General features: G+C 48.1%; 1 protein-coding gene across 1 annotated transcript; it reads right to left on the bottom strand.

The window, feature by feature from the left end:
- Positions 1-79: 79 nt before the first annotated feature.
- COG1 (component of oligomeric golgi complex 1) lies at positions 80-13,688 on the bottom strand. Its single transcript, XM_030534889.1, has 14 exons — positions 13,260-13,688; positions 12,455-12,699; positions 11,283-11,464; positions 10,620-10,790; positions 10,335-10,491; positions 8,970-9,180; positions 7,880-8,668; positions 7,371-7,517; positions 5,055-5,216; positions 4,062-4,189; positions 3,091-3,199; positions 2,053-2,162; positions 1,881-1,959; positions 80-245 (listed from the first exon to the last, which is right to left on the bottom strand). The coding sequence occupies exons 1-14, from the start codon at positions 13,686-13,688 to the stop codon at positions 105-107; spliced, it is 3,060 nt and encodes a 1,019-aa protein (XP_030390749.1). The 3' UTR covers positions 80-104.
- Between the last annotated feature and the right edge of the window lie 312 nt (positions 13,689-14,000).

Here is a 14,000-nt window from a genome sequence, read left to right as displayed (position 1 = left end):
TAGTAACTCATCCTGTGCAGTTTGGCCAGTACAGGCTTGGGATAGTGTGTTCTGAGTGGAAATGAATGTGTAGGCAAACTTAAGTGTTTCTTCTTTTTATTAGATCACTTGGTCATGCTAGAGAGCCAACCCAGTTTGAACAGGGATGGTGCAGCTGTGTCTTCCTCCTCCGTTGCCAGCTGTCTGAACAAGGAACCAGGGCGGAACGTTTCCTCTTCTGCTCTTACGACCAAAGGAGGTGGAACCTGTTTTTTTAAAATGAGAGAATCAGTGACTGTTATACTGCCTCTTACTTTGATTCCACACCCAGCCAGTAGTTAGCTGCAGGGAGGCACAGTAAGGAAAGAGAAGTAGGAACGGTATGTAACTGAGTCCAACCTGAACCTCTGCCTCTCCCGCTACATGTACAGGATTACTCCACCTATTAAGCCTTGTCTACACTACATTTCTAGTATTGGAGAGGGAATTCTAGGTTCTGGCATAGTAGAGCTTCTCTCTTCCCCTGTGCAACTGGATTGGTATGCTGTTAACTACTTAAGACTTGTAAGAATCACTTAATGTGATTGGTTTTACTGTCTAGCCCAGGAAAGGTGGCTACTCCATTTCTCTTGCTTTAGAAATGATAATACCATTGTTGTCTTTATACATAGACAGTTTCATTAAGTACTCTACACAATCTTTTATGATTCACTGTATAGTGGGATTGGAGAAAAGGGGCTTTCTATGAAACTATATATACACATGCATCACTGCAGCCATGACTAGTAACACACAGGCAGGTAGGGAAGACACATCACTCAGTTTCTAAACTACACTAGGTACCCTAGGGGCAGGAGGTAGAGAATCTTTTTTTAAAAGTTGAATATTTTGAAACAAGTGTGCTGTTTGGACCAACTAAAGCCAAGAAGTTCTCTCATTGAATTACGTGTAGTAGCAGAATGTGATAGATTAGCTCCCATTTAGGTAAACGTCTCTACTGTTATAAAAGAGCAGTGGATCTTAATCGAATGAAAGCAGTCAGGACTATGCCCTACTGCACCATACTGAGGTATAGGTTCATGGATGACTTAAAGGAATGAGTATTTTTAGGAATACCACTCCCTGGAGCAGCCAGGTATTCCTTGGCTCTCCCAGTCCTCGGCACAGGACCCTGCCTAGATAGACATTGATACCCATTCCCCATGGTTTAAGTGTATACATTTTGTTAATATAAAATTTAATACAGAGCAACTGGACAACACTAAATGCTGTTGGAGGTGAAGCAAGCCACTCAGAATGCATACAAACTTAAATACCCAAGCAAGATTTCTTCAGGAGTACAGGTCATCAAACTGGAATGAAGTTTATAAAATAGTTAGACAGCATCCCTTAAGAGCTTAACATTCCTTACTACTTCCCTTAAATACAGATGAAGAAGCTAAATTTTAAGTCTTCGGTGCATAAACTTAAATCACTACTACACTGCCATGATCTGTCAGCTGGGGGCTAGCGGTCTGGAATTTTGTGCTACCGGACTTGCTTTTGGCAACTCACTTATGGAAAATGAGCTAATCAGGTTTTCTGTTAATAAAACAAAAGGGGTGGGGGTGATTACTTCCTTGCAAAACTAATCTGAGGATTAGGATTTATACAGTATTTTAAAAAAGCAGTCATATGTGGGACTGTTTGAAAAGTACTTGTCTCTTACAAGGGACTGGTGGCTTAAATATTTGCTTAACCTGTTCTCTCTTCTCAGGCACCCCTGAACCAAGTTCTTGCTTTTTTTTTTTTTTTTTTTTAAAGTATCCTCAGCAAGCCTAAAACCCTTATTTACAATGCTGCTTCCCTGCTCTGGTAAGACAGTAGGGAAGATTAGGATGGTTTATAACAACTTCACCAACCTGAGTCTGATTTTCTGTGTTTTTAACAGCAGATTTAGTCTTTCGAGAGCTTGACATACTAAGCGGTAGAAGTCCAAATCTTAGAGAAATAAGGAAATGCATTCAGTTATACTAGAGTATCAGTTCAAGACACTTTCTAAAGAAGTGATCTCTACATCACTGAGCAAGTTACCTGATTTGACTAGATGCTAATGGCAAGATATTGTGAGGCTCCTGGGAGCTCAAATTATTGCTTCTATTGGTATATTGATTCTCTGCCCCAGTGAGTAAGCCAAACAGGACCTAGAAGACAGGAAAAAAAGTGCCATTTTTAATTCTGGTGATTGAGGATTCTGTAACACAGCAACTGCTCAAGTAACAAGAAGGCCCTGCCTGCATACAGAAGCTCTCAGATACACACAATTGTTTTTAATGATGAATCCTTTCCCCAAACATGCTTAATTTTTGCATTTCAGGGTGTCTGACTTGTCTCCCTCGCCTTCTTAAGCATGTTTCCTTTAGTCAGGGCGTGTCTAACTTACAGGGCTGCAGGAGCACAGCTGCAGTACTTATTGGTAGTATCTAAGAATATAAGAACAGCCATACTGGGTCAGACCAAAGCTCCATCTAGCCCAGTGTCCTGTCTTCCGACAGTGGCCCATGCCAGGTTTCCCTGAGGGAATGAACAGAAGAGGTTATCAAGTGGCCCATTCCCAGCTTCTGGCAGAAGGAGAGCTGCCTCTGTTGGGGTAGGTACTCCACCTCCCCTAGAGGCAGTAGCTAGGTTGATAGGAGACAACCTCCTGTGAAAAACAGGACTAACTACATGGCTCCACCCCCCTCAGTGATGTAATTATACCAAGAAGTTCCTAGTGTAGACCACGCCTCAGCTCGCTGCCTGCTACTATGGTAGCAGAATTTTGGGCTGTCTGTGTGGTAGTTCGTATTTCACAGATTCTAATGAATCTCCCTTTTCATTACAAAGGGAGAGAGCTGAGCAGGAGTGCGCATCTATCATGCTAGAGAGAACTCGCTCAGAAAGCTATGCCTCGCTCCAGCTGGCTTTAAATATCCCATCTGCAATGCTGAGCACAGGCCAAGAGTTAGCTGCTGTTGGAACTGCATAACGCGAGGAACTGATCAACCTGCCTGACAACTGCAGTAGAATAAAGCAGCAAACAGGTTTTGCACCATTTACTTCTGTTGCAGGGAACTACTTTCCCCGACTTACAGAGGTTCGTTGCACCAGGCGGTTAAGGCTGCTATTTAAATGTGGAGTAAAAACATCCAGGTCAAATGGATCAATGTTGGCTTCTAAGAAGTCTGTCACCTTCTCAATCCTGCAACAAGACCAAAAAGATGCCATTACAAGTCTTAAACATAGATTACAAGGTGGACAAATGCTTATGATGGGACAAGTGGAAATTGCTGTTGCAGTGGTCCCTCATGAAACTGAGCTGCTCCCCGCTCACCTGACCTATGTCTTCAGTACAAGTAGGAGGCACAAATCAGAGGAGCGGCAGTTTTCAGTTTCACAAGGCTTCCCTAGTCCATTGTGACAGAGGAAAAACTTGCATTTGGGTAGCTTCCTACTGTGTCACCACTTAACTGCAGCAGGAAAGAGGTGAAAGTACTTTAATGTAATTTTGAAGGCTTTTCTGTTCCTATTTACAGAACACAAGAGTGTAAGCCATCTGTTCTGAAGGGTCTGAGTGGGATTTGTGCTCCCTACTCCTCTGCTTCACAGACCTGTTGCTAAGCAGGTGTGTTATTTCTAAAAGAAAGATTCTTCAAGACTAGTTCCATGACTAGTTCCCTGGAGGTATGTTAGCGATACCAGGTCTACCCCCATAGAGGAGACTGGTCGGCCTGGCTCATCTCCAGTACTCCACCCTCATCCCACTCTGACATTTTTAGACTGCGCTTAAGAGTTGGTGAAAAGGTGCTGGAGCTTGACACTTTCCATCCATGAGACAGGAACATGATGGGTAGTGGTAGACATACCAGTGCCCCATTTGCTGCCCTGCAAGGCTTCTAGCTTGCCTCGAAGAACTTCTCTGTAAGTGGCTTCTGTCACAGAGCAAGGCTGAATGAGCCACTTTCTGCCTTTAAGTTGTGATTGTGTGTGAGGAAGTAGGATGTCAAAACTGGACTGAAGGGCCTCTCTCATGCTTGGCTTAGAAATCTGGCAGTACACAGTACCTGGAGTCTTGCTTGCTCCTGCTGGTTTTTGCTTCCTCACTCTTAGCAGTTAGGACTATATTCAAATACCGTAGATCATAGAGCAACTGCAACGCCCTGTTCTGAGTCACTGGGAATGTGCCTTCTTTCTGCAAGGAAGGCAAAAGGGTATGTTTCAAAATTCTCTTTATAATAATTGTTTCCAGAGGTTTTCTGAAGACAGAAAAAAACAAAATACTTGGACCAATAAGCAGCAGGCTTAAGTCAAACAGTTCAGGTAGCTATCCTATGCCACATGCACTCATCACATATTGTATGCTCCTTAGGGCAGACACTGTCTTGGTTGTGAAGTGCTATGAACGTCTTTGCCCTAACAGTTCCAAAGGCTTCTGGACATGTTAGCAAAACACCATGGAAAAGAAATGACCAAGCCAGTCATGCCAAGTATCTTCCAGAGCAGAAGAAAAGACGTAAGTATGTTCTGACGCATGTACTGGACAAAGAAAGCATTCACTTCAGTTTCTAAGAAATTGAATATACAGAAGATCTCCTGTCTAGTCTGTATTACTGTAGTAACACCAGGGCTCCCTTGGAACTGCAGCCATGTCTATTAGCATCATACTAATGGGAAAGTAGGGCCGTACAAAGCTCTGTTTCCCTTTCCAAGGCCTTTGCTGGCCATGCAGCCAGACAGGTGGAAGAACTAGAGCACTGTCACTAGAGTATGCAAGCAGCTACTTCCCTTTCCTGCCTAGGCTCTCAAGGGCTTACAGCACTTTACAGTCTCAAAACACATGAAAGGAAAGCTTGGATGCTAACTGCAGGTGGGGAAACTGAGGCACTGGAGTGTAGAGATAGATCCCAACCCAGGAATATGCCCCATAAAATATTTATATTTCTGGGGACTCTCAGAGATGAAATTTTATGGTTCCCTGATCAGCAGGAAAGATTGACTATAATAGTGACTGCACATGCAGACCCCGTTTAGTACAGCCATAAATCCCAGCTGCATACCTTCTCCTGCTTCTCTTCAACAAGCTTCTCATAGCCAGCCAGCACTTCTGCCAGGCAGGTCTTCAGCAGCAGCTGCAAGGTACGCTTTGGCAGAGCATGACCTCCAACCCGATTGACTTCTTGACACAAGCTGAAGAGGAGGCATTGAACATACCAGGACGGCTGTTGGGGGGGGAAAGAAAGACACCCCACACATCAATGAAAGCCGATATTTCCTGACCTTTCTGTATGGGATGCTGGCATTATCAAGGGGAATGATAGAGGTTATGTGAATTCTGGGTTTCTCCTGATATCTTCTCCTCCTTCCTCATCACCAACCTTAGTCTCTTGCCTTCTCTCCTCACAGAACCCTGCCCCAGTGCTCCCATCTTGTCTTACCTCCTTACTCTTACTGATCCTTACATATACTTTCCCCCTCTGGCTCTTTCCTGTCATGAAAGATGTCCTGATCTTCACTATATTCAAAACCATCTGTTAGCCCCATCTGCCTTTCCAGCTATCGGCCCCTCCACTCTAAACTCAGGAAATATGCAGTCTACAACCAATGCACTGATTTTCCCTCCTCTAGGTCTGCCTGGTGTTCTTTCCAGATGGGCTTTTACTTTTTTTCCCACTCTACTGAATCTGGTCTCATTTTGGTCTTTAGTTACCTCTTCCTGGCCAAACCTCCAGGTTTCTTCTCTACCCTCATCCTAGAGCTGCAGCTCAACCTCTCCTTCCCGACATCTTATCCTCAAACAGGGTTTTGAGATACTGTCCTCTCCTGGTTTTCTCCTCTGTTTTTTGGTGGGGCCAGCTCTTCCCCTGGCTGTGGGGTTTCCCCAGGGCTCTCCCTTTGCTCTTTCCCGTTATTGTTTCAGCCATTCTTTGTATTGCTGATAACTCATATCTCTTTCTACCACCAGCCTGTCTCCTATCCAATCCCACATCTCAACTTGTTCGAAGTCCTCTGAGGCATCAAGCAGTTAAATGCATTAAAAGGTTATAAGGTGCTCAGATAAGTACTTATCTGGCTTCCATCACTGTACTAAGACAGATCTTAAATTGAATGTGGACAAAAACTGAACCTGTGTTCCCTCTTTTTCTATCACTGTTCACAACACCATCCTCCCACTCCCTCAGGCTTACAATCTGAGGGGAAATTTTTACTACTCCTTTTCCCTTACCTCACACTTGCAAACCAGTCCATTCCTTCAAACTTCTGTCCTTTGCTTTCCCCCACCACAGCCAAGTCTCTTGTTCAGGCCTCATTATAGCCTGCATTGCTTACTGCAATATCTTCCCTCTTCACCCCAATCTCTCTCACACATCCACTCCCTTCAGTCTATACAAAATGCTGCTCCTAAACTCCTCTTTCTTGCCTGTCTGATCATGTAACTCCTCGACTGGCTTCCCAGCCAATATTGCATCAAGTTGAAGCTGCTTGTCACCACCTTCAAAAGTCTACATAGCTTTGTCTTTCCCTACTTACCCACTCCTGTCCCAACTGCTCCACTAATGCTCCCCAATCTCATCCACCTGTTTGTCAGATTTATCCAACCACCACCTTGCCTTCCTTCCTGCAACACCCAATCAGTTCATCCTTGTCCACCTTGAGTTTGTCTTAAACTCACTTCTGCTGCAGTGCCTTTAAGGAATCTTATTGATTTGTACATTATAAGCTGCCTATTTTAATTCCCCTTTCCCTGACCTTTTCTCTACATCAGGAAGCATCTCAGGGCAGGGATTATTTTCTTTAAGCATTATCCAGCACACAATGAAAGGTACCGCAAATAATTTATAATAAAACCAAAGAGTTGGGATTCAGGTGATATAATGACAGTGTTATATGAACACCAGCCATTCTGGGTACAGCACCAAGTCAGCAACATGGACTTTAGGGACCACTTCTAGTAAGAGAGGGACTGCTGGCCAGGGGCTAGCTGGGGCTTATCCTTCACTGCATATTTATATACACCTTCTCCTGCAGGACAGAGCTCAAGAAGAGCTCTGTGTAAGCGCAAAACCTTGTCTCTTACCAACAGAAGTTGGTTCAATAAAAGATCCCTTTCTCTATAGTACCTTGAGACTGAGCTAGCTACAACATTGCATGCATATTCCCTGGCAGAAGTCCTAAGGTCTTCAAGTTGCTACCTAGGACTTGGATATGTGACCCTGAGTGCAGGGAGATTCCATAAGAGGAGTGAATTCAGTGAAACCTCCTATAGTGAAGTGACTGTTTAAGAAGGCAGCAGTGGTAGACATTAATGCTACTACTGGCTTTTGGCCTCCTGAAAGATTATTTCCCTCCATTCACCTGGAGAACATTGCTCACACCTGTACAGGGAGTCGGATCTTTGACGTTACATTGCTTCCCATTTCTGTTTCCTCCTGAATTTCAATTTCATCCCAGTTGGTGGCTGTAGCTAAGATAGAGCCAGCTTTATCTAGCAGCAAAGTTTTGGTGAAACTGTGAACCAGGACCTAGAGGGGAAAAGACAGACAGACATATTCAGTAACAGCCCAATGCAGGTGCTAGAGGTCAGACAGTCTATTTACAGCTCCCTGGTGTTTTTCACTTAGTGAATCTGCTGAAGAGACTGAGGTGGGCCAAGTATTTTTCCAATTGTCTTCAAGAGCATCACACCAAGGGGATCTGACAGCTCAGAGTGTGATGATTTCAGAACCATATTAATTGGAAATTGATCAGGGACCCTAACACTAGTAGTGGCAGTGTTCTAATGAATGGAAAGTCTCTGAAGAACTAGAAAGCTATAAATGCAGTGGTGGCTGTGGAAGAAACCTAAACAGGAAAGGAATGTGCCCAAAGAAAACTGGCTACTTACTTTGATAACAGCTGAGCTCCAAATCTGATATGCAAATAGACTCTGTTGCAGGAGTTGTTCTTTCACTTCCTGCCACTTGGCCTGCATGGGATTCACTTCCTGGGCTTTCCCTTTCCCCAGCTTTTTAGAAGACCGGGTCTCCTTCATTACATTCTCTGTGCTGCCTGATTTACCCAGAATGCACTGCTTCAGGTGAGGACACAGTTCACCTAGTGACTGACAAAGTCTTGCCATGAAGAGGACAGCATTAAGTTTAGCATCGTTCAGAGCATCTGTGTGTCCTTTCAGCTTGTTCTCAGCGCTCTGCAGCTCTTCTCTAACACAGCCCAAGACGTACTGGATGCAGGTAATGCAGTGATCACGAAGCAGCTCTTCTACCGTGCCAGCATCAGCATATCTATCAAAAGCAGAGTTCCTGGACTGCATGCCCAATATCTCCTTGGGTGTGGGAGAGTCAGAGGGAAGGTAGGACAGAAGGTCATCTACTTTGGCCTTCAGTTTGGAATCCAAGGCAGAACAGAAGCTCTGCACACAGGGAGTGAGAGCCTGGGCCTTCATGGACAGGCCACTCTTTGCAAATTGGCTGCGGTTTGCAACGTTGACCCAGGCAGCATCAGAAGGCATGTCGCTGGGGCTCTCTGACCAGAGAAACAAAGCCATGTTGTGTTCAAATTGGATGTGCTTGCTGGGGGCAGAGGTGCTGGACTTGACTTCAAGCTCCTGTAGAGCTAAGATAAGAAGCTGTTTCGAACTGCTGGAGATGGAGTCAAATCCTTCCTTCATCAGGGTCTGGAAGAGAGAACTTTCCTTTCTCAGGTCTCAGTGGCTGTCACATCACCCATTTTAAGCGTGCCTCTATGGCTGCTGAAAGGTACTGTGGACAGCCCTGGACAACAAAGACCTCTCGCCACAGACAGTACCACATGGGGAGCAGCTCTGCAAGCTTCCCCATGCATCTCCAGCCTCCCCCACACCCAGCTAACGTGTGCTCCTTATGACCTGTTCTCTGCCGAGACTGCCAGGCTAGGGAAGCAGACAGCCCTTAAACACTGCCAAAGTCAGCCTGGCTAAGCCCCTGACTGCATCTCACCTGTAATCTTTCCAAGAAGAGCTGCCGCAGCAAGTCCTCCCAGAAGGAGATGGGCTTGTCCAAGAGTCGATGACACACAGTATCCCAGTTCTGGCTCATGGACTCACTGGTGAGCAGCTCCCACACAGCGTCACGGATGCCGGCTAGGCCTTTCAGGCTCTTCACATAGCCCAGCAGAATGACGAACCCAGATCTGATATCTTCATTACACCTGAAAGCAATATTCACTTCAATCCCATCCCCTCATATCACAGCTCCAGACAATGCAGCAGAGAACTTTTACTTTACTGTTCTAGGCTGGATTACAAAGGGATTCTTATTGCTTAGTGAAAGGATGTAGCAAGGAGACCCCTGGCAGGGCTGAAAGTGACCCAGGAAGTTACCTGCCACCTCACAGTGATCCAGACACTTGCATTCCTGGCCACGTTAACCTGAGTCATCCCCAGGGACTCCTATCAGCACATCATGCTCTCCTACAGGGTCCTGGACCCCAGGCAGGGAGCACTGTACTCTCCAACTCCCTCCAACCAACCCAGCACACATGGGCCCTTGACAGAGGAGCTCTTTGGAGGATAAAATGGGGCAGCCAGGCAAGGAGAAGCTTGGGGATAGGAACATCTCTCAACCAAAGGCTTCAAACTTCAGTTTCAGACTGCACCCAATAGCTACCATTTGATTACACTTCCATGGGTTTCATAGGTAGAGGGAAAAGTCACATGGCTCTCACTGAGCCACTAGATAGGGAAAGGGAGACCTGACTCTCACTCTCCTCTTGGCAAGGCATGCTGGGAAAGGGGTGGAGCCTGGGACCTTGATAATGTAGGCTCCGCCAGCTCTCTCTCTCTCAATGCTCAGGATAGCAGTAAGAAAAGATGCTGGAATGAGAACTACCTCGAAGGAAAAACTGAAGAGTTCAGGTAAACACCAAGAGGCATTTTTTTATTTGAATAAGAGTTTGGGGGACTTTATTTTCTGTAATGCTGCAGGAACTCTAGACGCAGATCATATTGCAGGGAAGTGGTCTGTGTAAAATCTGCTGCCTTATTGATTTACTGAACAACCTGGCTTTCAAGGAAGCTTTTAGTCTGTATCATCCTCTCTCTCAGCATTTCTGTGGCGGACAAGTGTGTCTTGATATGCTTCTATGGGGGTAACAGGCAGGTGAGCAGACTGGGCTCCATTTTACAACCCCCGGCCAAGGAGTGCCGTTGAGCTGCTTAGGTGCCTCAGAAGCACTTGACGCCGCCAGACAGCTCTAGTGGTGTCTGATGGTGCCTTGCTCCCTTTCACTAGAGGAGGAATACAGTGATAGAACAAGTACTGTCCTAATCCATCCCTTAGAAGCAGCTCTCGCTATACACTCACATGTTAATCCACTTCTGAAGAGTGTCTCTCAGGTAGTCCTGGCTGATTGGATGTGCCAGGGTTCGGAGTGTTGGCTGGAACTCTACAATGGACAGTGGTAGATATTTGAACCAGCTGCTCAGCTTCATCTCCTCTTTCAAAACTTTGATGCCTTTACCTAGAAGAATTGTGCTGCATGAGTGGGGTGGGGTCTTGGCTAAGCCCTAGCCATATGAGGAACATGCACAGATGGCCATTCAATAGTGAAGCCAATCCCAAACCTCGTTGCCTGAGCCAGCTGCTCACCTGCTGGATCTTGGCCTGTTGTGGTCTCCAGCATTGAAAAGAGCAAGCTGCAGGGCAGGGACGGATCTGAGGGCACCCCTTCAGGCAGAGTGTAAAACAGGGCATGAGCTTGGTACAGGGTGGTGGTGAGCAACTCCATCAATGAACACACCTGAGCTTTTATACCAGCACCTAAAAAGAAAAATCTCTTCTTAATAGAGGCAGCAGCCCTAACCTCCCTCATTAAAGCAGTCCCATAATAAAAACAATGCTGATCAGAAAGGACAAACATTTTTCCAAGGCAGATGCATAGTTACAGTGAAGCTAGCTGGTATCTGGCACTTACATGTAGATCTATCTGCTCCCACAGTTAATAGAGATGGGCCTACTATAAGCAACTGAGCATGGGCTAACTAATACATGCAGCCAAAGCAGAGCTATTGCAATAGATCAGTTAGCTACAGAAGTACCTATCCAAGCTGTCCTGTTTGGCCACTACTGTTTTAAAGGATCAAGGGAAACAATTAGCTGTCGTTAGCCCTGACTCAATGCAATAAAGTTCCCATGGAAGCTACAAATAGGACAAACCTCCTTCCACTCAGTTTCTGCTCTTTCCTTGAGAGGGGAAACAAACTTTAGAGCTTCCGTTCGCATTAGTCCAGGAGCAAAGCCAGTTGTACTGACCGTGATGTGGCTGGTTCAGAAGCTGCTGAACAGCTGACTTCCTGGCCAACAGGAAGTCTGTCAGGGCTTGGCGCGGAGAGCTGTCCTCCAAAAGCATGATGGAGCATAAGGCCTCTGCCACTGCTTGGTCAGAAACAGCCTGGCATTTTAGCAGTGACTTGCTTTCATGCAGTATGGTGGATCTAATAAGGAAACAAGTCGGATGCAGTCACCAGGTGTTGAATAGGGTTGCCAATTTTCTAATTGCTGACAACCATACCCCTGAGGCCCTGTCTCCTGCTTAAGCCTCTCCACGCACACCGCCGGCATTACTCGCTGCTCTCCCCATCCCCTGTATCTGGATCCTCTCCACCTCCCTTCCTCCACTGCTAGCTGGGCTCCCTTTGCTTCGGAGCAGCAGCCTGATGCAGAGCCTGCCTGCCCATGAAATGCAAGGAGAAGGTGTCCCCAGCTGAGCAAGAGACTAAATAGAACAGATGGGAAACAGATGCTTCCTAGTCTTTTCTATATCCATGGATACAATCAACAGGAGTCACCTATAAGGCACCTGATTGTATGGCTCAGTCCTGGAACCTGAACTCCTCAACCCTTTGTACCCCAGTAGTGGTAAAATATAAGATGGAACAGTGCAATCTTAAAAGGGTGGTTTCAAATCCATCATCCTGCCAGCTCGGTAAGCTAACACTATACCTTGTTACTCTAGTACACCGCATTTTGCACCTTTCAAAGTAATAACTCTCTGCCGGGAAACTGGCAAAGGTGTCAAAGCTAATTCAGCCATCCAACTGGAATGGACTGTCCTGCATACAAAGGGCTCGTGTTGACATCTTGAGTTGCTCAGGGGATGGAAACGCTTGTCTGCTAGTGGGAAGGCAACAGCTCACTTTAAGCAATCCCTTCTGACTCATTCAAGAGTGATGCCTGACAAGCATAGAGGGAGCTATGTTCAGCCCTTGACTTAATAGACAGAAAGTAGGTGAAGCTGCTTCACTCATCTCTCAGCTCTTGTGCCTGTGGAACAATAATCCCTACTTCCCCTAGGAGAAAGAGAGGGTCGCAGGCTATGTTTGTATGGGGCCTTCAAGTAGATTACAATATTACAGCAATGCAATGTTCTGACAGCATCTTCAAATTGGCTCTGGTGGGGCTGCAAACACCGCCAAGCTGCTTACCTGAAGTGACTGGCTGCTGCCACTTGTCGTACAAGGATGGGGAAGCGTGCAAGGATGGGACTGTAACGGGAGCTGGAGGAATCCAGCTGCAGTAGGCTGTGGAGATGGCAGCAGAGCAGGTACAAATGAGTGGCACGTAAATACTCAGAGGCCTCCATGGCACTCCAGATCTTTTCTGGAATCTCAAGCAGCAGCTTGATCTGCGCTCCGGTGCTATAGAACTTCTCCTGCGAGTGCAGCATAGTCTGGGCATGAAAGGAGAGGCTCTGACTGTGGGTACAATCATACTTCCAAGGGAACAACAATGGCAGTAATTCTGCTAACTTCAGAAGCTACCTGAGCTTTGTCCCTGTACGTTTCTGTGATGTGACATCCTAAAGCCGTACAGAAGTCAGTCCTGCAACCCAGGCTTTGGGCAAACTGGCAGTGCGCCCCCAGCAGCCATGCCCAGCACAGGAGCTGCTCTCACAGGATGTTCTAGCCATGCTCGCAGGCAGAGCTGGTGCATGGGGAGCTGTGGGCTCCCAGGCCGGAGCGGCGCTGCAGGGTCTCACAGAGACAACTCTGGCCGCTGACAAGGATGAGGGGCTCTGGGGCAGGGGCACCCCCGCCCTTGTGGGGCTCCAGCGGCGACACTAGGGTGTAGCCGGCATCTACTGCCTGGCCACGGGCTGGGGGCCTGTCCCTGGCAAAGGCTGGGCGGACCACGGCTTGTTCGGGCCCCGCCCCCTCCGCTCACCTGGGGCCCCCGGGCCCCGCCCCCTTCGCTCACCTGGGGCCCCCGGGCCCCGCCCCCTTCGCTCACCTGGGGCGCCGGTTCCCCCCGGGCGCCCCTTGGCCCCGGCGCCCCGCGCTGCAGGCCCCGCACCGCCCCCAGCAGGTGCTCGGCGCTGAGGCGCATCTCGGCGATGGTGTCGGCCGCCTCGATGAGGTCCCGGTAGCGCTCCCCCACCATCTGCCGCAGCTCCTCCCGCTTCTGCTCGATGCCCGCCCGCAGCCGCCGCTCCACCTCGCGCAGCTCGGCCGCCGTGTGCGCCTCAAACAGCGCCGCCGCCGCCTCCGTGCCCCGCGGCAGCCCAGGCCCGGCCGCCGCCGCCATCTTGGGCGCGACCCTGAGCGGCCGCCGTCCGTCCCTCGAAGCCGGGAGCGTCCCTTTACCCGTGACGTGTCCGATGGGTGCCGCCGCCGCCGCCATCTTTAGGGGGGCATCGACACTTCCGGGCACTGGGGGCATCGCTCGGCGCCATCTTTGGGAGGGCTCGCGGGACTTCCGGACAATTGCTACCCTGCCTCAAGGGCCGCCATCTTTGTGAGGGGCACGGACAACCTCCCCTTTGAGACCCGCCCCCTTCCATAGGGTCTCCGCGTGCTGAGACCCGCCCCCTTCCAATAGGTTCCCACATGCTATGGGTGATTTCCCCCAAAATTTGCCTCCCTTTCTATAGATCCCCCTCATTTCCCCCTCCCCCAACCCCTTCCTTAGGGCCCCCCTTCACTTGCCCCATCCCCTTGGCCCCCTCAAGTCACCATCCCTTTCCATGGGGTG

Source organism: Gopherus evgoodei, chromosome 15 (genome assembly GCF_007399415.2).
Source record: "Gopherus evgoodei ecotype Sinaloan lineage chromosome 15, rGopEvg1_v1.p, whole genome shotgun sequence".
Taxonomy (NCBI): domain Eukaryota; kingdom Metazoa; phylum Chordata; order Testudines; family Testudinidae; genus Gopherus; species Gopherus evgoodei.
The sequence above is the reverse complement of the archived record's forward strand: the minus strand, read 5'-3'. Positions and strand labels throughout refer to the sequence as shown.

Bases quoted from the DNA above. Each gene is read 5' to 3' on its own strand.
- COG1 (XM_030534889.1), bottom strand. From the start codon at position 13,688: ATGCCCCCAGTGCCCGGAAGTGTCGATGCCCCCCTAAAGATGGCGGCG. The intron at 12,700-13,259 runs GTGAGCGAAGGG...TTTCATGCCCAG, and splicing joins GGGGGGAACCGGCGCCCCAG to ACTATGCTGCACTCGCAGGA. The intron at 8,669-8,969 runs GTGAGATGCAGT...TCTCTCTTCCAG, and splicing joins TCTTCTTGGAAAGATTACAG to ACCCTGATGAAGGAAGGATT.